This window comes from Syngnathus floridae, chromosome 18, assembly GCF_059516105.1.
Source record: "Syngnathus floridae isolate MCC-2025c chromosome 18, RoL_Sflo_1.0, whole genome shotgun sequence".
In the NCBI taxonomy this organism is placed as follows: Eukaryota; Metazoa; Chordata; class Actinopteri; order Syngnathiformes; family Syngnathidae; genus Syngnathus; species Syngnathus floridae.
In genome coordinates, this window is record NC_142430.1 from 7,967,763 (window position 1) to 7,990,875 (window position 23,113).

The following is a 23,113-nucleotide window of genomic DNA, read 5'->3' on the forward strand; positions in this document are numbered from 1 at the left end:
GGCCACTGTGGATGTTTTTTTTTTTTAATGATGCAGCTACCTGCCTTTTAAGTGTGAAATCACACATTTGGATCTCTTCAGTGGCATTCGGGAGCGCAGATAAATCAGCCACAAATTGAGTCCATCTAATAAAAAAAATAAAACTTTATAAACCCCTCGATAAGTAGATAAGATGATGACCTTTAAGAGCTGTAACTTTTCTTCTGAAGCAACAAAGTGGTGATACAAGCTGTGAGCCGGATAGAAAAAGTCCACACACCCCTCTCTAAATGCAAAATATTTTTCTTGTTTTTTCCAAAGCGAAATATTTTTAATAGTCAACTCTGCTGTGCGAGATGGAGGACAAGAGTGTGACACCTCCCTGATACAAAAAGTCGTAAAATGGATCATTTGCAGCACAAGCAAACCGTCGGCGATAAGCGGCAGATGCCAATCACGGCACAGATGGAAGCCCGAGGGCTGCTGCCACCAAAAAAAAACAAAAAAAAAACTCTAAAACAGTGTAGATGTAATTATGATATGGAAAAGGTACTGAGGCAAAGTGTCACATAAAAGCTGCTTCCATTTTTTTGCTTGTCAGGCAGCAAGTGTCAATATTTCTGCAGCAAAGCATGATGGGAGAATTTTTGGGCTACCCAAGTGGTTCAATTTGGAGTTGCTACTTTATACTCGAGGGTACTGTGAGGAGAATTTTTTTTTTTTTTTGCCCCATAGCTCTTCGATGTCCAGTAAATCCCAATACAGCAAGGTGGACAAGCCATTAAAAGCTCAAATGTGGCTCAGGTATAAAATCATGTGAGGAAGTCCAATCGTTTGCTTGGCTTGTCCCAAGATGGGATTTCTGTGAGTCAAATTGACAGATTGAATGTTCTCACTCATCAGGAGTGACTCAGCCTCTATTTCTCCTTTTGGCCTCTTCCAAAACTGCCCGATGATGTCATTTTCCGGAACAGTCTGGCAGACGACGCACTTTCATTTAGCAAGGACGACGTGAGGTCACTTTATACAAGGAGGATAAAATTTAGATCTTGAGATCCAAAATGTTTCGCACTCTTAACGAGTGAAGAGTATTTAAAAAAAGGAGACACGGAAGGCCGACCTTCACGTGGACTGTAATTCTCATTAATTTAAACTGTGTTACCTTCAAGGTGGTCGCGTCTTTTCGCTACTTTTAGTGGAATTAGACAAAAGTAACTCTTGTCACACGATGATGATGCAAAAAAAAAATGAAAACACTTCCATCCCGTGACAGAAAACGCAATGAAAACATTTCTCTTGTCTTTTTTTAATATTCAATCATGTCAATCATTCTTAAAATACACTGATAATTACTGACAGGCAGTCTCTAGCATCGCTTGCTTTTTTTTTTTTTTCTTCTCCTCCCTCCACTCTCTCCTTTTTGTTTCCAGCAAGACCCTGATTCCTGTGTAATGACACCGTCAGATGATCACACGACAAAGACACACAATTAGGAACAGGTTAGCTTACTTAATCTGATTTTAAGAGATGTAACAGAATGACCATTTTAGCCACGACAATGCCCGGAAGGGGGGGAGGGTGATTTTTAAAAAATACCCAACAAACGGTGTTTTAAAAAAACAACCAACTATCAAAAAATTTTTTTTCAATGTGCTATTACACAGGAATCGTGTTAAATATCAAAACATCAACAGAAAGGCTCTTTTTCTTCTTCACAATTGCGTGGTAAATATAATAAGGGATAAATGAAAAATATCTGGCCCAATCTGTCATAGAAAGCGGACAAACGGCGGGAAATATCAAGAGTGACAAAAGACTCAAACGGTTTTGAAAATCGGGCCGTCCGCGTTACAAAAAGGGGGACGGACGGCGGGATCGAGTCATACAAAAAAAACAAAGTCAGCCAGAAGCAGAATGTCCGCGCTTCGAGTGCATGACGTCGCCTCGTGTCCCAAAAAGCGACCCGACGACATTTTCCAGTCTTAAATGCTAAACGAGACACGTCGGAGTGTGCGGGATTTCCTTCAGGCAGCGAACGAGAGGAGCTTATAGCACCGTGAAACACTTGTGGCCGTGCATAAACGAAAATAAAGGAAGAAGAAGAATCGGGCAGCATGTAACAGGCCAGCTTCAAATCAACTGCATAGCGATTAGCGTTTTTTTTTTTTGTTGGTTTTTTTTTTTTTGACTCATGCCGAGCAAAAGGAACGTGGAGGTATTGAAAGACAAACGAACTTGAAAAAAAAAAAAATCCTCCGTTTGCAGCTTTTCGGTCCTGCGGGGGTGTCAAAGTCCTTCGACGCAGGGAAAGTCAAGTATGGTTGCTCTCGTCGAGGGGGGGGTTCTTCATTTCCGTCCCCGGGGAAGTCGAGCGTCACGGCCAAATTGGCTATATTCCGCGTCGACGAGGGAACGAGGTCCGCCGGGTATCGGCGTTGGTACGGGACCGCCGAAGACGGCGCTCAGACGCAGGTGCCCTGGTGTGTCGGCGCCAGGGCCTTGCGGTTCTTCAGGCCCAGGGACTTCTCCTTGAAATCCGACGGCTTCTGCTGGGAAACGTCGATCAGTGCGCTGGCGACGATCAAGCCTGGAAAAAAAAATAATTCTTAAAAAGCTGTGTCACTCTTTGAACTGGTCCAAGTTGAGCTACCTGACTGGCCCGGCGGAGGTAAGCGGGTCGGCCCCGACGGCAGCCGCATCAGGACGGTCAACACGGCAGCTTTGCCTCCGGAGCACGGCTCCATGGCAACAGGTTTTGGCGCACCCTGTCCAGGAGAAAAATCGAAACCATGTAAACAAAACGAAACCTTTCAACCCTTCAGACAGTGGAATCTCAAAGACTTTAATCGGCCACACGGCAACAACAACAAAGATGGCGATGACACCCGGCTGACGAAAAGCAACACTTAGACTTGAGAGCCACAAAAAGTGAGGCGGGAAAAACATGTCATCCTTACAATGAACGTCAAGAGGTTTTCAACGGTATGTTTGGGAGAAATTGGGGAGTAATAACACGTCTGACCACAATTGACTTCTTTGTGTCTGCCAGCCTACCAATTGGGATGTGAGGCGGACGCTCCAAAAAACGAGAATGCGTGCTCGGGGACTAATTCCGTTTCGAGCGAATATAGTCCTTTGGGTATACTCAAGCAAACTCTTTATTTCTTTTTTTGCAAGACTTTATTGTAACTGTCCACTTTGGCTTTTATCCTCACAATATCCAGAAACTCCTTAAAATGATCAATTATGGTTTTTATTTTCTTAAAGGTTATCCGACCCTCGGAGGAGTAAAACGGCCTCGTGAGGAATATTTATGAAGCGCACGCACGTCAACGATTTTTGTCACGGAAGATGAATATTGACGCACGATTCACACGAGGCACTTAGGTCACGTGACCAGAGGGAAAATATTAGCGTGCATCCGCTCGGGCGCAATCGGCTTGTCGCACGGCTTCACGGGCACTCAGGTGATCCCCGCTAATGAGTAGCTAGAAAAAGAAAAATGGTTTCGTGCTAATCTAAGGATAAATCACAATCGGCCGCATTCCGTTGCTTACACGCTTCACTGAGACGGACAACAAACGTATTTTGGTTCTATCTGGAGACCGAAACAAAAGGAGTGGAGTCGTCAAATGCAAATCGGCGCTCGGTAAAATGTGTTGTCGGTGTCCTCTTTGACATCGACGAGTGTTTCCAACAGTTAAGTGACGCCAGATGCTGAGCAATTAGGGGAGAAAAAACAAAACCAAAAAAAGCTTTACGTTGATAAAGGTTCACCTTCAGCTGCTGCCAAACGATGCTATAAAAGAAGCGAATTGGCTCTTTGGCTTGACTCAGCGTTCTTTAAAATGAGTCCAAATCATAACACGTATGATTGGAAAGCAATAACGTGCGGGAGTTGACATTTCAAATTTCGTCTCAAGTGCCGGCAACATCTTTCAAAAGACAGTCGGCCATTTTTTTTTTTGGTTCACGCTGCATCTTGTGAGGGTCAACAAACAGGAGGAGGCTGGATTTGTTTTTTTTTATCTTTTCCACAACAGCTTGGGATAGCGTTTAGTGAAATTGTCTCCGGTGGGCGCAAATCTTTTTTTGCATAATGCGCTCTGACAAACAAACACTTTTGCCAGGCGTCCAAAAAAGGGCCGGATACAAAGCCGCGGAACTAATTAGGCCATAATTAATTTTACACTCACAAATAGCTCGCAATGTTTTTTTTTTTTTCTTGTCCTTCACGACGACGGCCGGCGTAATGGGCGGCGAGCGGCGCTCAGCAATACACTAATGGCTAATGCTCCTCGCCGGTTGCCACAGCGATTTTATTTCTCTCGGCGGCAGGTGACAGAGGCGGGCGGCCTTGGCTGAGGGAACACTGTTGCTCCTCCGATGTCAATTTGAGCAAGGAGCTCCCTTTTATTGCTTCTAGCTACGCTTTTATCCCCAATGACATTGAAGCCGCTGTTCTTCTTTCAACATTTCTTTTTCTGTTTCGTGATGTCTTTGAATGATTGGAAGGAAGGTCACGTGATTCGTTTTGTCTTTCAAAGACAAACTCTGCAACGATAACCTTCATGTGTTTTCCAGACACTTTATTTTAAACTATTATTTTTAAAAAACAATTATTTGATTCATCACTTACGTCAGCCATGGGCGGCAGCATCTCCGTCTGCTCGCCTCCTCTGGCGTCCAGCACGACGGCGGCTGAAGCAAAAGGACGACTGGCCATTTGTTGACGCTCCCTCATGAGTTGCTAGAAAGGAGAAAAAAAAATGCAAATAAAGAAAAGCAAAAAAAAAAAGATCGGTGTTTATCAAAAAGTAAAGAAAATGGGGTCAAAGGTCATCTGCCAGGTGAGATTGATTTGTGTTGAAACTTTAAGCCGCCGTATTGTTGCGCATCTCGGCTTCCAAACATCTTCTAGCCGCGTCGCATCTCGGAATAAAAGCCGGCGGGCTCAGCCGAAGGTCAACATCGAGGAAATTTGCCCTTCTCCCGGAGATAAAGCCAGCGGGTGGACCAATGTTTTTTTTTTCTTTTTGTGTCCTTCTTGTTGTTGTAATTTCCAACACCAAAGCTTCAAATCCAAAATCATCCATCCTAAATGTCAGATAGCCACAATGTTATTTATCACGTCGCGGGGTTCATTTAAAGCCACAAAGCGGCCGAGAGGGGAAGCAAAGTCGTCGGGCGATGCCGTAAAAAAACGCGCTCGGGCAATACAATCGGACGAGATTCCACAAATGAATAACTTAAGTCGACGACAAAAGGCCAGAACCGAATGGCTAAAAGCAATTAACGAGCGATTTTGTGGAGAACACAAGCTGGAGCCTTTCATTGGCGCGATAAGCGAGCGAACGGGCCGAATTAATATGCAATTTGATTCATTTGGCCGGTGAGCGCGGGAATTATCTGGCCTGCCCAAGAACGGACGGCCGTGCCCTCCTTTCAGGAAAACACGCCGACCCGCCTCGGAGACTTTAGCGGGTCACTTTGGGCTTGTGCAGCGTGCTCACATCCGTTTGAGCAAAAATTGGGCGAGCACGAGTAGATTTAAAAAAAAAATAAAAAAATTCAAGTGGTGCTCACATTCCACAGCGATAAGACGTATCTTGAGAATTCTTCGCTTTCAGGTAGAGAACCAAAAGAGTGAAATTCTTATCAGGTGTGTTAAGAGGAAATGAGTCCAACTCAAATCCTTGAGCCCGCAAGTCATTTTTCTAAGTTGAGGAATTAGCAAAGCTTCTTGTGTAAGCAAAGGGTAATCGTATTAAAACGATGCATGAGGTGTTGATTGAGCTCTTGGAGGGGAGCCGTCTTTTCAGTGGAGAGAGAATCAACGTGGTCAAAAAGTCACACGGGCGCAAAGTATAAAAGCTCATTATCCCATCCAGCGGGCTCCATTCAAACTAAGTGCGTGCAAAGTACACATTTGCATAATTGACACTCGCACGTACTTGTGGAAGCACTTTTGCATTTTCAAACTGCAGCCTTGCAAAATACTGCTGCAAAGACCACCGGCTTGAAGTACAAAAATGCAAATACAAAAATATTTGAACGCAGCTAAGTGTGCAGATTTGATATCAAAGTCAGTTTTTTTTTTTTAATGTAGGCAATTTAAAAAAAAAATTAAAGCTAATTAAATACTACTAAAGATTTTTTTCAACAAATTAAAACGAATAAAAAATAAAATGAAATACTAACAAAAGAAATAAAAACTAAGTCAGAGGAAAATTCAGGGTCATTATTTGACCTCACATTTAAAAAAAAAAAAAAAACACAAAGTTCGACATTGGACGTTGTGTAAAACATCTTTGACCGCCGTGTCGTGAAGCGAAATGTCAACGCCCCCACCGCCCGGGTCAGCGGCGACGTCCTGCTCTGTGGCATTTACAGCTGTTGTCGCTTCTTACCTTTGTGATCCAACACCCGTCACGTGACCTCCACGCAAATGACACCAACGAGGCGAAAAGAAAAATCTCATCGCGTCCATAATAGCTGAACTTTAATTCTGCTTATTTAGATATTTTGAAGGGCAGTGACCAATCAGTGACAGCGGCCCATCTGCACGCAATCATTATCCCCCCCCCCACTTTAATTCTTTAGACTGGCACGATTCTCAGTCAGGATTTAAATTCATGGATCAATTAGTGGCGCTTGGCGATGATCAATGTCAGTCCTTGTCAAATTAGTCCCGGTTGAATTTGGAGGGCACTTACTTCTCGCCGCCGCGACGCCCAGCAGGTCTGCTTGATTTTCCACACCACGGCTGCCACCAGCAGAAGCGACAGGAAACAACTACAAGGAAACAAAAATGTTACCGTTCAAAATGTTTTCCTCGCTGCATATTGATCGATAATTGCTGAATCAGCGAGTTCATCTGGGATGTTCCGCCCGATAATATTGCTCGTTAAGAAGGTAATTGGTGAGTCTCTAAATCACGTGTCGACGCTAATGTCCAAGTTACATGGCGATGTGAGTCTACGGGGACACAAGATAATCGACTTCCTGTAATTCGAGAAACAAGCCCTCGTCTTCGGGGGCCGTCATCTGCTTTCAGCTCGGACGCATTACCGATTCGGACCCGATGAACTCGCGGTTGATATTGTAAGCCGAGCGGGCTATCGGGGAGATATACGGCCGGGATGGGCGTGACCGTGAGAACCGGCGACGGGCGATGAAACGTGATCGCCCTGGCGAGGACGACAAGCGAGCGGGGTGAAGAGAAAAGGTGAAATCCGCTGGAAGCGACGGGAAACATCAAACTGCGTGTCGTCACGTTTTGCAGCGTGGGAATGCTTTCCTGAATAAAATAAAATATAATACGGTATCAACATTGCCTTGGCGTCACTTTGAAGATAAGCAGCTATGATATTCAAATGTGGCGAGGGATCGAGTACAAAATGCAAACAAAACAATCTTCAGTAAGATAAGTGGCAGCAATTCGAAACCGAAAATATTTTTGCTATAAATAAACCAAAAGTATTTGCATTAATACGAATTGCAAACGAACTCTTTCTTCCACATGGGAGTGAATATATCTCTTTGGCAAGTTTTCTTTGCCAGAATGCCCGAGTCGGGTTGTAATTGGAGCCGGCGGACGCGTCCGATATCTGGCTAGCAGCTTAGCGGGTGATGGACAGGCGCCTCGGGCGACGCCGGCCTGACAGCCACATACATAATATGCGAGTCCGTCACACAACAAGCTCACCTTACACATTCACGCTTAACCTTAATAAAGCCGCGGAAAAGCTTTTTTTTTTTTTTTTAGCTAGAAATAAGTCGTGATTTATGAGCGTTTTAAAGCGATGAAACGATTACTGTCAATTCGTTTAAATTTACTGCTTGGGTGAGACAAGACGTCCGTGAGGTGCATTCGGTTGACTGTTAAACAGGTGGAGGAAAAAAAAATAAAAATCAATGAGATTAACTAAGCAAATAAAGACGAGCAGATAAACAGCGAGACGAAAATTTGAGACTCACCTGAAAAAGGTCACAAAGAACTGCACCAGGTCCATGATGCTGTTGTGTTGGGAAAAGGAAATCTGGTGGAGTAAAAACATAAAAGGGTCAGAAGTGAATCTGTTCCAATACTTTTGCTCATTGATGGAGCAGAATATTTGCTGTTGGAGTTCATAATTGTTATTATTCATTTCTGGGGGGTGACAATGGCGGCTGTGTGACAAGTCATATCATGGTGACACATGATTATCCAGCGCAGACGCTTGGGAGGCATCGTGCCCCGAAAACGACAACCTGATGCCTTGAGGGCAAGATTGCGCAACAGTTGCGTGAGGAGAATCGTTTGCCGTGGCACGAGGAAAATACAAATATTTAGGTGACGAAGGAGTCAACTTGAAGCCCTTAAAAAATGGAAAAAAAAAAAGAAGAATGGAGCGGGATGAGCTAAGACTTTCTAATAACGAGTCCAGATGGTCTGGATGGGGGTCAAAGTCATACGTTTGAGGTTAATTCGCTTTCAAGACGGATCAATGCAATTGTTTGAGGAAAAAAAAAAAATTTGGAATCGAGCGCTCTGGCAACAATTCCACTGGCTCTGCAAAATACCTTGTTCTGCTTTTATCCAAATCAATTAGCAGATTTGGCCCTTTGGAAGGCTTTGAATTGGATTTGATTTTGTGCAAGGAAAGGAGAGACCTTCTCCCATTCTCCCAGCGGCTTTAACAACTCAGGCCGCTCCATAAATAAGCTGTTGTTTGCCAGGGAATTTAATAGAAAACTATTATTGGAACACCTCGATGGATGAGGTGACCCCGTTAAGGTCCAACAATCTACCCGGCAACAGAGAGGGCGGTGACAATCAATAGGGAGACTAAATCATTTGCAAAAAGAAACTTTGCGATATTTAATCACGCAACTATTTTGATCTGCCAAAAAATAAAAAATGAGCGGTTGTGTTCGACCTCACTTCATTACAACAGGATTTGTTCCAAACGCTTGCGCAGCATAAAAATTTTATCTGCACAAATTGGATTGCTCCAAGGTCGCCAAGCAAAAAAAAAAAGCTTACCTGAATCTTGACGGGCCACGAAAAGTTACTGACGTAGACATAAAAGGTGATGTTGGGGTTGGTCCTGAAGGTAAACTTTTCACAGGAGAAGCTGTCGCCGTATTCCTTGATGTTGTTCTTGGACACGATGGGCACCTCCTCGCCCGAGATGGTGCCGGCTGTAGGCCCCGAGAGTGCACAATTAGACATTTCCGCCATCTTTTGTCTTCCGAGAATAGCAAATGTGAACAATTTAATAATCCATCAGAATCTGAAATGGATTAAACCAATCCATTTGACATCTATTGAATTGTCATTTCGCTGTCAACGGCCTCGAGTCGTCGCGTTGACATTCCAACCCGCCGGCGGGAAATAAAAGAAAGGCAAAATCACAGCTTGAGTGCGGCGACGTGCGTTGTGTTTATCTTAATTGAAATCGCCCTCCTGCGCCGCCCAAAGGCGCTCCGGGCTCTTGTCGATTGTGGAGAGGATCGGCCGTGACTTCGCAGACAAAATATATTTGGTGAAGGAGTGAATGAGAGGGGGGGGGCGCCTAACTTCAAATATTAATAACAGCACGCTGAAAAAGGTGAAGGTGGCTGCAGAGGAGCATTTTTTTTTTTTTAGCGGTGGTCAGGTGGGGAGAGAGAGAAAGTGGCGTCGGTGGAGGAGGAAGGAAGGGCAGGAGATAAACACACCAGAGCTGGACGTCTGCAGTGTCCTTGCTTGTCTTTACGCCAGCGTCCCGCAATATCCGCTAGACGTCTCACAATAAAACGCGGCACATTTTTCCTCAGCTTTAATTTAAGCTATCGGGTACTCGCAGAAGCTGCTGATGCCAGACGCGCCGATACTTAAGGAAACAACAAGAACTGCTCATTCCTCCTCGGCAGTAGTTGGCGCTGTGCTGCAACATTTGCATTTTTTAAAATGCGGCCTCGCACATTGTCAAATAAAGCTGCCTGACCGCAAATGTTTTACATTGACATGTAAACCACGGTTAATTTAGTTTTATATTTGTATGGCAGTTAATATTAAAAAACGAGATGCATCGGTGCCACTGACGTTTATTACCCCTTCCTTTACGGCCGTTAAAATTAAGAGAGTGTTTTATTATTTTCAAGGTATTATAACCTAAGCGGCTAACGTCTGGGTTGGATTCAAACGTTGCAAAGTTTTGAACGGGAAACGTGTTCAATTCGTAAATACCTGTCGATCCCACGGACCAGGTGACGTTGAGGTTGAAGTTGTTGGAGGCATTAATGAACATTTCCAAGTTCTTGTTGGCCTTTGGATGAGAAACAAAATGGATAAGACATCAGGCAAGAAAAAGGGGACATGAATCAGAAGGTCGCGTTGGGACTGAGTCACTGAGTCGTCATGGCGTTAAAATTATTGAGTGGCAACATCAAATTACATCGGGGGGCGGCCGAATAGGATTGAGTCACTTGTCGACTCGCTTTGCGTTACCTGCTCGGGCGAGGCCATGAAGTTGATGGCCGTGTAGTGGTTATCGTCTTCTTGGGTGAGACTGAAGGTGAAGTGGTAGTCGATGAGTAGATTGTCTGTTGGAGAAATGACCGAGGCGTGTGATTTAAAAACTTCGTGGCGCCGCCTCGATGAAGAGAAATTTATTTGCAAAAGTGAAAATATCCCCAAAATGGTCCGAGCAGGAGTCTGACTGATGAACACTACGTGAAATCAAAACTTGATTGTAATTATAAGATGCAATCAGGGTGTCCAATTTTCTCATCAAGTGCCCAAAAAAAAATTAACAGCAGGCTCCAAAACTCAATGATTAATAAACACTGACAGAATTTCGTCATCATGAATGCATTGAAGACGTTTTTCATATTTTTTTTTTTTTACCACTGCTGTTTTTCACAATCATGCCCAATTTACATCAGTTCAGTCAAATGATTTGATTTAGGTGTGCAAAAACGAGACCAACACATCGGGTGTCGCCTCAGTCGGTAACAGAGAGGTCGGGAGCAAGTGTCGGTGATGCGGGGAGGTTAAAACAAGCCCGGGGCTTGAACTTCTCGTCTTCTCATTGAGCTCGGCGTCACGCGATGGCATTTCAGAAGGGGGACAAAAGCTTGGCCGAAGCTCTGTTGTCTGAAAAGTGTGACGCGAGAGGAGAGGGTGGGGGTGGGGGGTGTGTATATTTATATAAGATGCACCGTGAAGGGCAGCGGCTCGAGCACATCGACGTACAAAGTGACACCATTTGGGTCACCTTTTGTTTTCCCCCGAGTCTATTGTTGTATGGTGTTCCACAGGGCTCTGTTTTAAGGCTTCTTTTATTTGTACTCTGCTCACCCTGCAAGGCCACCGAGTTCGCTTTTAGGCAAAACCGCTAAAAGTCTTACATATGCGCTTTCAATGTGATGAGTCATCCTCTAAGGGCATAACAAGAATGTGGCCCCGTGATGTAAGCGAGTGTGACACGTCGGCTCGAAAACCAGCGAAGAAGTAGGTGGGCGACTGAGTGCCCCCCCCTCGCCTTGATTAGCTCAGATCGCTCACTCCTCGTGATGCGCTTGACATTTTCGCGGCAAGTCATTCTGTCAGCGAGCAAGCGCGGCGGGTGGCAAAGCGCTAAGACGGCCCATCTGCCGCCGGCCGGCCGAAAGTAAAGACGGCGGAAAGATCCAAGACGACGCGGCTGGGAATAATCAAGTGCGGTGGAGATGTACTCACAGTAACAGGTCCCCCTGAGTGGATTGCCAAGGTAACGGTTTTCTGAGTCACACCTGCACAGAAGAAAGGAGAGCCAGATGATTGCAGAGCACTTAGCGTTTACTGCACGCACCACTTTGGAATTTTATCAAAATTAACACGGTGACAAAAAAATCCGACTGAAAAATAATCCGCCATGTGGCAATCCGGGTGATTTTTTTTTTTTTTCAACGGAATTGCACATTATGTAAATGATAATATTTTGGGGATGAAAGCTGCCAACGGCGACACGAACGTTGTTTTGCATCATGCGACAACTCGGATGTTGCCGTTTGATAAGCGAAAGCGGGCGGCAAACATCTTTGCGGGGCTCCGAGCAAAACTGACTTTCATCTGCCGTTTTGGACTCGGCTCAAAAAAAAAAAAAAAGTTGAGTCATGCAAACTTGGGAATTCTAAACTGAAAAGATAGTGATAGAAATTCGAGGGCGTCGGCCAATCATTCTCCGGCAAATAAATTGGCCTTCTCGAGCTGAAACGAAAATATCTCTGGATGCACTTCTGCAGTGCATTCTGGAAACACAATAAGCGTGCAATTAACATATGGCCCGCGTGAAATGACTCTAAAGCCGGGGCCAATTAATCTACCGACGCCGCTAATGAGGGTCCTAACTCGAGGGGCTAAAATTAAAACGGGCTGTGAGGAGGACAATAAAGATTGCCGAACTGGCTGGCGTTTGCCTCAGAGCTATTGTTGTCATTTGACAGACGTTGTGGTTTTCGAGTCCCGCCGGCGGCGGCGGCGGTGGCGGCATCTCGCGACAAAACAGACACACACACCATCTGAACGGCAAAGATGGAAAGCGGCATGACTAAACAGTGTCCGGCCTTTAGTCTGTCTGCGAGGACGCGAGCGATGACAGCAGTACTTGTGAGCTTTGATTGCTATCAGGGAGAGAATGTCAGATCGTTTGAATCACGCTATGAATCACCGGCCGGCCTTTTTTTTGCTGTTCGGGAAAGGAAGTGAACAACCACTGCAAGCAAACTCTATTTTGGACGTTTTCAACTGAGTCATCCGTCAGAATGAATCGTATGTTAACTCCAGTGAATCATACCGTTCAAGAGAACCGAATCATAATTCGATTCACCCGAATCTTTTCTTTCGCGAATCATACTGTTTTTCCATTCGAGAAAATCAGATTTGAGCGAATCCTAATTCGATTCAACCGAATCGTGTCTTTTGATTTGCAGGTTTGAACGAATCGGTCGGCTTGTTTTCGGAGCGACTCCCCGAAACCAAGGGCGAGCGCGAGAGAAAACAAATAGACGGATGATGCAGAACCTCAATTATGAGCGGGAACATATGGCGGGCTTCATTATGATGTGTTGCTTTCCCTCCCCCCCCCCTCCCCCCCACCACCACCTACGCATGGCTCCTTCCATCTATTAATGCCCCACAGTACATTCAGAAGTCATGGCCGTGACATAACGACATTTTGACCTGCTAGACAGCTTATTATTATGATTATTATTATTATTAGATAGCATCCACGTGCGCCGCAATGTGCTAAGAGCGTTGGAGCTTGCGAATCTCCATTATGGCTGCGCATCGGGGTGTCACGGAGCTTGTATTTTACGCACGCTTAGGACGATAAGGCGCAATCAAAAGGTCATAGAGGAGATTGCGTGCGGGAGGGCGGCCCGCTGAGCCGCGACGGCGACGCTCCGTTACGACCACAAAGGTGGCACTTATGAAGCATTAAGGGCAACGTCGCTCGTATTTCCATCGTATGAACTTGGCTCCTCGAAATTGTAACTGGTTCGGCGTTGGTTATTTCGGGCACGGATTTTGACATTGTAAACACAAGCGGCTTTTAATTTGTTATGCCCCCCCCCTACTTGCTTGTCGGTAGCTTTTAGCGGGCAAATGACAAATGGATTGGAACGGCGTGGAACTAAATGCATGCTTTCAGAGTATTAAGTGACATGATCGAGTATCACGTTGACATCATATCCGAGCGGCGAAGCTACTGAAAGGTCAAACAAGCGTCTGGCTGGCTGTTTAACAGGCAAGGGAAAAAAAAAACGCCGCCACGACGGACAAATATGTGCAGGGGGGGGATGTATTGCGCAACTCTTATCTTAATTTCATCTCCGCCTGCACGAACGTCGTTACCTTGTATCTTAATTTAATCACGGCAAGTCCGAGCTGAAGGCACATGAAAACACCACTTTTTTTTTGGTTGTACTCATGGCGGCATCTATTGTTTACAAAAACAATTCCATCCTGCGCTAATGTACCCTCACTTCGTTAGGGCGTCCATTACGCCGAGGCCCTTAATGGCGTTCGGCGCATGCATGCGTGAACACGCGTGCAAAAAAAGGTACAGGTTCATTTTGCAGTGGGGGGTCTTTGTTTAAGGGGCACTTCTGAGAAGAAGCTGACAAGGGCGGCTGGTGCACAGGGGAGGTGGGGGGGGGGGGGGGGGCGAGCGCACTGATTACAGGTAATGAGATACCGGCAATGACATCACCAAACAGCACACCAAGCCAACTGTTAATCAATATAGCAATTTGATTAGAGTGGAAACGGGTAATTACTTGAGCGTGCTAATGCTTGAAGGTGAAAATGCATTTTGATTTTCAAGATTAGATACCTTGGCAACACTTTGCGACCAAATAACGCTGCTTGATAATCAGCGGCTTAATCCGATTGGGCAGAAATGGGACTGCGAGTTGGGAAGGGAAGGCGGGGTGGCATCCGCGTGTTCTCTGTTCCTGGCTTAGTTTTAATTTGATAATCAGTAATGGGCAGGAGGAAGCGTCCCAAATCTGGTAGGTGGGCAGATCCTGCCCGCCGCTAAATGGCTCGCGATTGGCCTGCTGGTGTCTGGTCTGCTTGGTCATTTAAAGCAATGTGGCTTGCTTGTATTTTGTTCCAAAAGAAAAACACGCCATGTAGCGTTTGAATCCGCAAAATGAATCAAATGACTCTCCGGCACTTTGCAAAACGCCCGAGTCTGCATTTTTTGCAGATTTTCTCCAAACAAGCCAAATTTGATCACATTGTATGAATTTACATGAGCCATTAAGAAGCCCTCGGCATCCATTTTGCTTACAAGTTGGAAAGCGGACGGCTAAGTGGGGATGGTCCTCCCACACCTTGGGGGAGAATTGACCCTGTCAGCAGTAATCATGCTGGAGGTGCACTTTCTGATCAACACCACAGTCCAGTTTTCGCTTTTCCAGCACTAAGAAAAAAAAAATATCCAACTTGGAAGGGCAGCTGATCTCTTAAGGTCAGACCATCACCGCTTATGACTGAGCCATAATAAAAATAAAACTCATGAGTCACAATTAGATGCAAATGAAGCCGAGAGGTTCCGCTTCCAATATGAGCGCTGCTCTTGTCGCTTTCAACTTCGGTGATGCAATTAGGAGGAAAAGGTGAGTGAAAGTCAGCGGGCCTTAATGTGATCCAAATCCCATTAATTCCCCCCCTAATGTGTGGATGCTTATCTGGAGTGTCCTCCTCCTGACTTCTCCTTGACGCCAATAATGAGTCGCCGGAACGCGAGCAGCCGACGTTTGAACGTTAGGGTTAAAAAAAACAAAAAAAAAAAACGCTGACCCCCATTTTGTGATTTGTTTTGATGTGGCTCTATTCATCACGCCGTCTGATTTCATTAAAAGAAAAAAGCTGCAGGGTAGATTTGCAAATTGCAAACTTTCAAACAGAAATATGGCGTCATTAATCATGAAGAAAATTCCGAATGTTCTGAACTCCCGTTTCCACTTTGGTGATGTTTCCGGTAGCTGAATGATTTTTGGGAACGGCAATCATGATTGTGTAGATAAGCAAGTGTGTGTGTGTGTTACTCACAGCTGGCACTGGTCCCCTTTGATGCCCTTGGTGGTGCAGAAGCACTTGCCAGTTAGCACCTGGCACATATTGGCATGGCCGTTGCACTTGCAGGCTGGACGGGGACGGATGGAGAGAATATGGAAAAGAGGAGATGAGAGCCACGCGTCGACAACAAGAATCAACTAAATCATAAACTCCATGATGAGACTCACCTTGGCATTTGCCGCCGTTGGTAGGGTCGCCGTGGTAACCGACCATGCAGGTCTGACAGTGAACGCCGGTGGTCAGGTTGCGGCACTGCTCGCACACGCTGCCGTTGGTGCACGTGCTGTGGCCGTTGCACTGACACGCTGCGTGTGAAAAGATGTTCAATATTTTGGACATGAGTGTAGGATTGCGGGAATCCGCAGGGAGGGATCGCTTCCCCGCGAGTGTGCCGAAACCAGACACCCGATCAAAGAGTCGATACGCCAGCCCGGGTTCCTCACCGGGGCAGTGAATGAAGGACCACTCGTAGCCTTTGTCTTTGGGGCAGACGGCGGGCTCCAGGCTCATGTCGTGGGACTGGCCCTGCTTGGCCGGCCTCTTCATGGGACCCCGGTACGAGCCCTCGGTGCAGAGCCCCTTCCCCGTGCTGCTGGGGTCGGCGCACCAGCCGCACTCGGGCTGCTCCAGGCACTGGCCGCACGTCCGCAGACCCGAGCAGTTCTGGGCTGAGGAACAAAGAGACGTTTGAACCCGCTGGTTGCATTTCCTGCTAAACGTTTAGCAGGTCACCTTGACGCCAACATCTGCATTGAGAAGCGGGGCTGCAGTGTGAGAGGATTTCATTCGGTGGGATTTCTCAGCCTCGGACAGATTAAGGTGCTTTCAAGTGCTGGACGGCGAGGCATTAACGCGTTATCTGTTAAGCTGTCAGAACAACAGATGTGAGAGCAGATACAAGGAGAAGTCTTTTGGTTTTTAACGACGAGGAGGAAAAAAGAAAAAAAGGCGTTGAAGTAGCACCTTCAGCCTGAGCTGGAAAAGGCTTCGATCCACCGGACGTTTAATTGCTGGACGAGTCGAGCGGCTGCCACTTTGGCCGCCAGACGAAAAAGCACAAATGTCGCCGCCATCTTCGAGAGGTAGACATTGACTGAGTGCTTTTTTTTTTTTGTTCTGTTCTTTTAATGTCTCTTTATGTCAAGCAAATCTCCAGCTAGTCTGCTAATGGATGTGTCGCCATGACAACACACGGCCATTTAATTGTGTTGTGACGAGCGAGCGGAGGGCTTTAAGTGGCAGACGGCGCAGGGACGAGGCCGTCTAAGCGCGACGGATGAAGAGGTTTTTATTTATTATTTATTTTTAAATCCAAAACACACACGCTTACACAAAAAGCATGCCGGAATCAATAAGAAACACAACCACGCGCAACCTCAGCATAGATTTTGACAGGTAAATCAATTCCGGCGAGCGAGTGAATCCCGTGCTCGGAGTCGCTGCATAAATTGAACGGCGAGTTTGACAAGGTTGCAAAAATCTTTTATGGCTGAGACGTACAATCGTCTCATCTTTTGCTTTGACTCTTCACAATCCCTGCCCGACGCGCGAGAGGATCCGTTGTAACATTCTCGACTGCATGTCAATTTACTTCCATTACCTTCTCCTCACGGCCTTTAATAAACTTCTCAAAGGCCGCAAACGGCAGAGTCAATTTGCGGCTCGGCGGCCATGAGGGAAATCAAACGGCGAGAGGGATGCTACACGTGACTAATTGGGCATAACAACGGCCCCAAAACACCTCTCAAAACCTGGAGTTAGTTTCCTTTTTCTTCTCCGCTGTCTTGAGCACTGACCGGCAAGCGAGAAAATCCAGAATATATTTACAGGGGCTGGGAATGGAGCCCTGCGGAACTCCTATTTTGTTTTCGGGGTGCTTACCCAGGCACTCTCCCGTCTGCCACTCCAGACATTGGCCGTAAGGGAAGGAGATGACATAGGCGGTGGAGTCCACGCAGCGCTGGGCGCTACTGCACCACATGCACTCCATGGCCTGGCTGGTGCAGTTGGAGCAGGTGGTGTGCAGCGAGCATGGCTTCTTGCAGGGCAGGCGGGAGCTCTGATTGGGGTTTCCTGCAAGAAAGAAAATCGGCCCAGTTGACTCATCGATCAAGATCGTTGCCGATTGATTCGAGGAACAATTTTTGAGTCGACGGCACTCACCCGTGGCTTTTTCGCAAATGAGGCCGTGCGCCGTGGCGGTGCACGGGTTGGCCCTGAGGCCCGACACTTGCGGTTCCTCCAGGTAGGCGCAGAAACCGGAGTCGCTGGGCTCGCCAGGCAGCCAGCGCAGGCTGGTGTTGGTGAAAGGCGACATGTCCTCCCAGCCCCAGTACGACACGTTGATCTTCCTCAGGCCCACCCAAGGCGACAAGCGCTGAGGGACACAACGGATATTTAACACCTCGACGCCTCCACCCGCCCGACGATATTTAGAAGGCGGATAACCGCCGTGACTGCGCTGCTCTGTTGCATCGTTTAAAAATACATTCATTCAGAGGACTGAGAATGTCATTAAAAAAAAAAAAAAAAAGGCAGGAGAAATAATTTCACAGATGATTTCTCCACTTGCCTTCCGGGCTTGAATCTCAAATGTAAAAGGGGAGGGGCAGGGGGGGTGTCAGGCTTGCGGACTGACAACAAACAACATCCCGAGGACTTGCGACAAGCAGAACCGAGTTTAAATCAGCACAGGGATGTGATAGGGGGAGTATTAATCAGGAGAATTTGTACAATTTTCCCCTAAGGACAAAAACAGATTTATGAGTATTTATCTGGGAGACTGTCTCTGTTTAATTGATAATCCAGACTAGGCATGCTGCAAGTGTGGAATACAAAAAGCATCCTGGGAAATGTTGAGGCTTTTCCCAACCGCTCGGTACCGACCTTGTCCAGCCGCTGCAGCTTCTTCAGCTCGTCCAGAACAAAGTCCACCTGCTTGGCGGTGGTGAGCGAGGCGATGTTGCCCTGGAGATTCTTGCAGTAGTGCTTGGCGTTGTCGTAGCTCTCGCGGCTGGAGTTGATCCGCAGGCAGGCCTCGCCCACTTGACTCCAACCCTCGCTGCATTGTTGTGCTGACAAAAAAAAAATAAGAACTTTCCACCACACTTCCTCGTGCTTTGAACTCAGTGTCTTACCGGGCAGGGCGTGGCACTCGGATTGGCTCTGGTCCCACTGACAGTTGAGGTTGAGGGAGCAGCTCTTGCAGTTGGCCAGCTTGCTGCACACCCGCTCGTTGCGAACGGGGCAGGCGGTGAAGTTCTGCACGTTCTGAGATGACACAAGGAACAGAGAAGATGTCGGGGGTGTTAAACCAAAGTTTAAAAAGCTGAGGGACACTTTTATTTATTCATAACTCCTTGTTAGGTACTATTGAGTAAAGAGAAGCCTCGACAAAAGAAAATGGCGCTCTGGCGCCCCCTGTGGGTGGACTCACAAGAGTACAGTTGGTGTGCGCTGAGATGCACTTTTTGTCGTCGCACCACTGGCATCCGTTGGTGTTCGCCGTGCAGCTGGTGCAGTCCGAGAAGCGGTAGCAGAGCTCGTCCACGGTAGCTGAAGAAATGAGATTTAATTGTTATGAATTTAACTTAAACATGGCAAGTTTAAATTACTCGTAGAAGTTGACTCATTGGGATGTTTATATTTACTATGATTAAAAATATGACCGGCATGATTGACAAAGTCTGGACCCGATCCCCACCTGGTTTTGCAGGACAAAAAGGGGCGGGGCTGATGCTGCCCGTGCTCATGCTGGCTTCCCAGGGCAGGCAGCGGCCTTTGCTCCAGATGCAGCGCACGCCCGGGCCAGCCTGAGCGCAGCCCTCCTCTGTGGGGAAAGCTCGGCAACTGGGCGGCCGATACACCAGCACGTCGTTGAGCAGGACGCCGGAGAAGCCGCCGAAGATGAACATGGACCTGGTGAGGGAAAGGCGGGTCAGGTCGCGTCCTTCCGCTGTCGGAGGTTCCGCGACTCACCCGTTGCCGACCACGGCGGAGTGTCCGAAGCGGTTGACGTCCCTGTGCAGGTCGGGCTTGGGCAGGGTCCTCCACTCGTCGCACGCTGAGAAGAAACAACATGGAAGGGAAGATTAGGCTGCCCTGATAAGAACTTATTTCAGATTTAAAAAAAAAAAAGCAATCATATACCGATGTCATACGCCAGGAAGTCGGCCGAGAAGCACTTGGCGCCGTTGCTTAGCGACGTATCATTATGCGTGTTGCCGCCGAAGACCAGCAGGGTGCCGCTGAGGAGCACGGCCGAGTGGAGGTAGCGGGGGGAGTTGCTTTCTCGCAGGATGAACCTGCGGCGGCGGCAACGTTCAAGATCGACACGTAGGATTTGACCAAATTGATGAGCGTACCAGGTGCGCGTGTTGACGTCGTAGCGGTAGAGGTCGTCCACCAGGCCAAACTTGCTGGCCGGCAGCGCCTTGTAACCTCCGTGGACGAAAACGCTGCCGCTGGCTTGATAATACGTGCTGGTGTGGCCGTAACCGCCCTGCGGAATGGCACCTTTCGGCTCCGGCACCGTCCAAGTGTTGGTTCCTAGAAGATGCAAATAGTTTTTCGATTTCTACTGACAGCAGCTGTTTTGAAAATGTCAGCAGGAGGGCTCACTCAGATTATACTCCTGGACGTTGCTGATGTAGCTGTAGAGGGGCGAGTAGCCGAAGATGACTAGCATGACCGCCTCGCCGCTGTCCAGGATGACGCAGTGCGCCGTGTGACCTTCCACCGCGTACATGTGCACCTGAGCGGGCGAGCCCGCCACGGGATACTTGCGCTGCCACGCTCGGGCGGGGATGTTGAACACCCACAGCTCGTCCGTCACGTTGGCCGAGCCGGACTCCAGTTTCCCGCCGAACATGAAGATGTCCTCCTGAGCGCGGGAGAAGACACGTGAGGCGATGCGAGACTCCAATTGGATCGTTAGCGGTTACCTGGTAGGAGGCGAGCGAGTGGCTGTATCTGGGCACGGGGCCGTTATTGACCGGCACCGTGTTCCAAACGCCGCTCTCCAGGTTGTAGCTGTGAGGAAATCATACGTTTAGCAGAAGATGCAGAAGATTAACCAAGTGTTCAGGCACGCCTTACTTGAGGATCATCTGGAAGGAGGTGACGTTAAAGGTGTAGCCGCCCACCACCCACATGACCTTGTCCTGCACCACGGCCCTGTGGGAAGCTCGGCCCAGAGATGTGCCGAAGGGCTTGACGCTGGGCAACACCCAAAACGACTCGGTGGACGGCACGCTGAGCGAGCAGTCCGGACCTGGGAGGGTTTCGAAAGTCACCGTGTTACGTTCCGCTTCCGTCGCTCACGTCTTGCGCTGGTCTCACCTTGCCAGCTGTCGTTGCAAACGCACAGCTTCTCGCCGGTGAGGTCGCAGTAGCCGCGGTCGGGGCTGCCGCAGTTGTTGCGGCAGTACGGGATGTCGCAGGCTTCCCCCTTCCAGTACTTGTCGCACTCGCAGTACACTTGGCTGGCCGCCGAATTGCCCGGCGTGCATTTCCCGTGACCCGAGCAGTTGCTGGGACATGAGTTGATCCTGGATGGAAACGTTACAGCGTCAAGTGAATTGTGGATTGACAATAAAGCATCGTTCGTTCATTCGAGTCAAGCGGTGCGCTCACGAGTAAAATATTTCAAATCCAGTTAAGTTGTAGGCAGCGTCGCTGAAGAAGTGTAGCAGTGCATAGCCTGACGTCGTCTCCACTTCGGGAACGGTTTCGTTCCCCCGCACCTCGGGTACGATGAGGCCGCTGTGAACCAAAACACAAAGTCAGCTATCGTTTTGGAGTATCCGTATCATGATATCGGAGCATTTTTATGAGGTATAGCCAGACAGCAAAATCGATTGGGAGCTCCTCACCTGAAAACGGCAACCAGGGGAGCGTATACGGAGTCTCCATCATAAATGTACATGTGGTCCCAGCTGCATTCCGTAGCAAAGTGATTGAAGCGTAAGCGAAGCACGGCGTTCGGGCTGTTCGCAAAACAAAGCAAATTCAGCATTTTGACATTGACGTCTACTTCCCGAAAGCGAATTGGAATTGCCTGAATGTTTCACCCAGCAAAAAGGTAAATGCACTGCAGTATAAATGCAATTCTTGGCGGTTGCCGTGGCAACTCAAGAGGAGGTGCAGGTTCAGCAATGTCTGCATCTCTCTCTGAATCACGGCCAATTATGACCGAGCCGTTTCAAATAGATACATTCCGTCCAGATGGATTTGTAAACATGAATCAGAGTTACTCACTAAGCCTCGATCAGCCAGGTGCACTTTGTTTTGTACTTGTAGTTGATCGGACCGTCCGTCAGGAAGCCCGAGGGCTCGCTCAACCTGAAAAGGAAAAACACAGAATGGGAGATTAGATTCAACTCGAACAAATAGTGCCTGTATTATTTTGAAGGAAAAAAAAAAGTAGGTTGTTACAGGACGGGCATCCGAAAAGTCCCAACAACAACTTCAACTGGATTTTAAGTATTGATGCATGCAATATTGATATGATGTGATAAATAATAAGTTATTTTGACAGACTTACTTAAACCTGCCCTGGCAATGCTGGCACTGGTCTCCCACCCAGCCTGGCTCGCACATGCACGACCCGTTGAGACATTTCCCGGACAGGCACGGCTTGTCACAAGCTTTAGGTGGTGAGGAGTGGGCGAACACGAGCAAGTGGACCACAACCCAAACCCCCAGCAAGTATCTTCCATAGGGTAGTTGAGCCGGACATCCATTTTTCCATCCGAGATCCATTTTGGGAGAAAATCGCAACAGTGCTTCAAGTGGGACTAAAAAAGTTCTGCATATTTAAACTGCATGCATTTGGAGCAATCGCTAGTTTGCACAATCGGGTTTAAAGACTCTTTTTACCCGAGAGCTAATGCATCATCTGTTAGCCCGTTTAGCTGATCCGCAGCGTCCCAGCATTGATTCATGACCGTTCTTCTTTTTTTTCCCCCCTCGCTCTCTCTCTCTTTCAAATCGCAGCCATTTTTAACGCGTCAACAATCCTCAAGACAACCAGCAGGGAGTCGCAACACGCCGCGATCCCTTCCACAAGCCGCCGCAACGGAGCCAGACAGCGTGGACGGGAGAACAAAGGCTCGAAGCCCCCGGAACCTGTGCGAGGGCTGAGGCCGCCAACATGGATGTGGAGGTCCGGGGAGGAGGAGGAGGCGGAGGATGAGGCTGTACTGTCACCGAGTGGAACAGGGGAAGCGGGGTTAGGGGAGCACTTGGAGCGCTTGTTTGAGCCTGCTTGCGCCGCCCTTCGCCCCGATCGGCGACTTGGCCTCCGCGGTGTGTTATTTTACTCCAAAATTAGAAAGTTTCCAGGGAAAAATCTGCGTTGTAGCTGTCTAAATATGACAATAATTGGCAGCGAACGCGACTCCCGACAGCTCCTCAGGTTGGGGAAAACCAAACAATATCTGCGCATGTGCAATAGAGGACTCCCATTTAAAGGGACAGACCCTTTTTCTGGGGGGGCGTGTCTTTTATGTAAACAAAACATTATTTTACAAC

The 23,113-nt window shown here is 47.7% G+C and overlaps 1 protein-coding gene across 1 annotated transcript; it reads right to left on the bottom strand.

The window, feature by feature from the left end:
- Positions 1–266: 266 nt before the first annotated feature.
- atrnl1b (attractin like 1b) lies at positions 267–23,025 on the bottom strand. The gene is made up of 29 exons (XM_088359100.1): positions 22,125–23,025; positions 21,839–21,922; positions 21,454–21,567; positions 21,215–21,343; positions 20,921–21,129; positions 20,678–20,852; positions 20,524–20,611; positions 20,201–20,462; positions 19,945–20,128; positions 19,730–19,884; positions 19,559–19,643; positions 19,284–19,498; positions 19,017–19,135; positions 18,718–18,850; positions 18,467–18,654; positions 17,744–17,957; positions 17,462–17,653; positions 16,024–16,248; positions 15,748–15,885; positions 15,554–15,647; positions 11,690–11,742; positions 10,457–10,551; positions 10,196–10,274; positions 9,008–9,165; positions 7,960–8,021; positions 6,696–6,774; positions 4,619–4,729; positions 2,630–2,744; positions 267–2,566 (listed from the first exon to the last, which is right to left on the bottom strand). The coding sequence occupies exons 1-29, from the start codon at positions 22,340–22,342 to the stop codon at positions 2,442–2,444; spliced, it is 4,098 nt and encodes a 1,365-aa protein (XP_088215226.1). The 5' UTR covers positions 22,343–23,025; the 3' UTR covers positions 267–2,441.
- Between the last annotated feature and the right edge of the window lie 88 nt (positions 23,026–23,113).

What these genes read in the sequence shown, in the direction of transcription:
- atrnl1b (XM_088359100.1), bottom strand. Translation starts at nt 22,342, where the DNA reads ATGGATCTCGGATGGAAAAATGGATGTCCGGCTCAACTACCCTATGGA. An exon ending in TTTTTGTCCTGCAAAACCAG is followed by an intron (nt 19,136 to 19,283) that starts GTGGGGATCGGG and finishes TCATTTCTTCAG; the next exon opens with CTACCGTGGACGAGCTCTGC. An exon ending in CGCACACCAACTGTACTCTT is followed by an intron (nt 18,851 to 19,016) that starts GTGAGTCCACCC and finishes GTGTCATCTCAG; the next exon opens with AACGTGCAGAACTTCACCGC.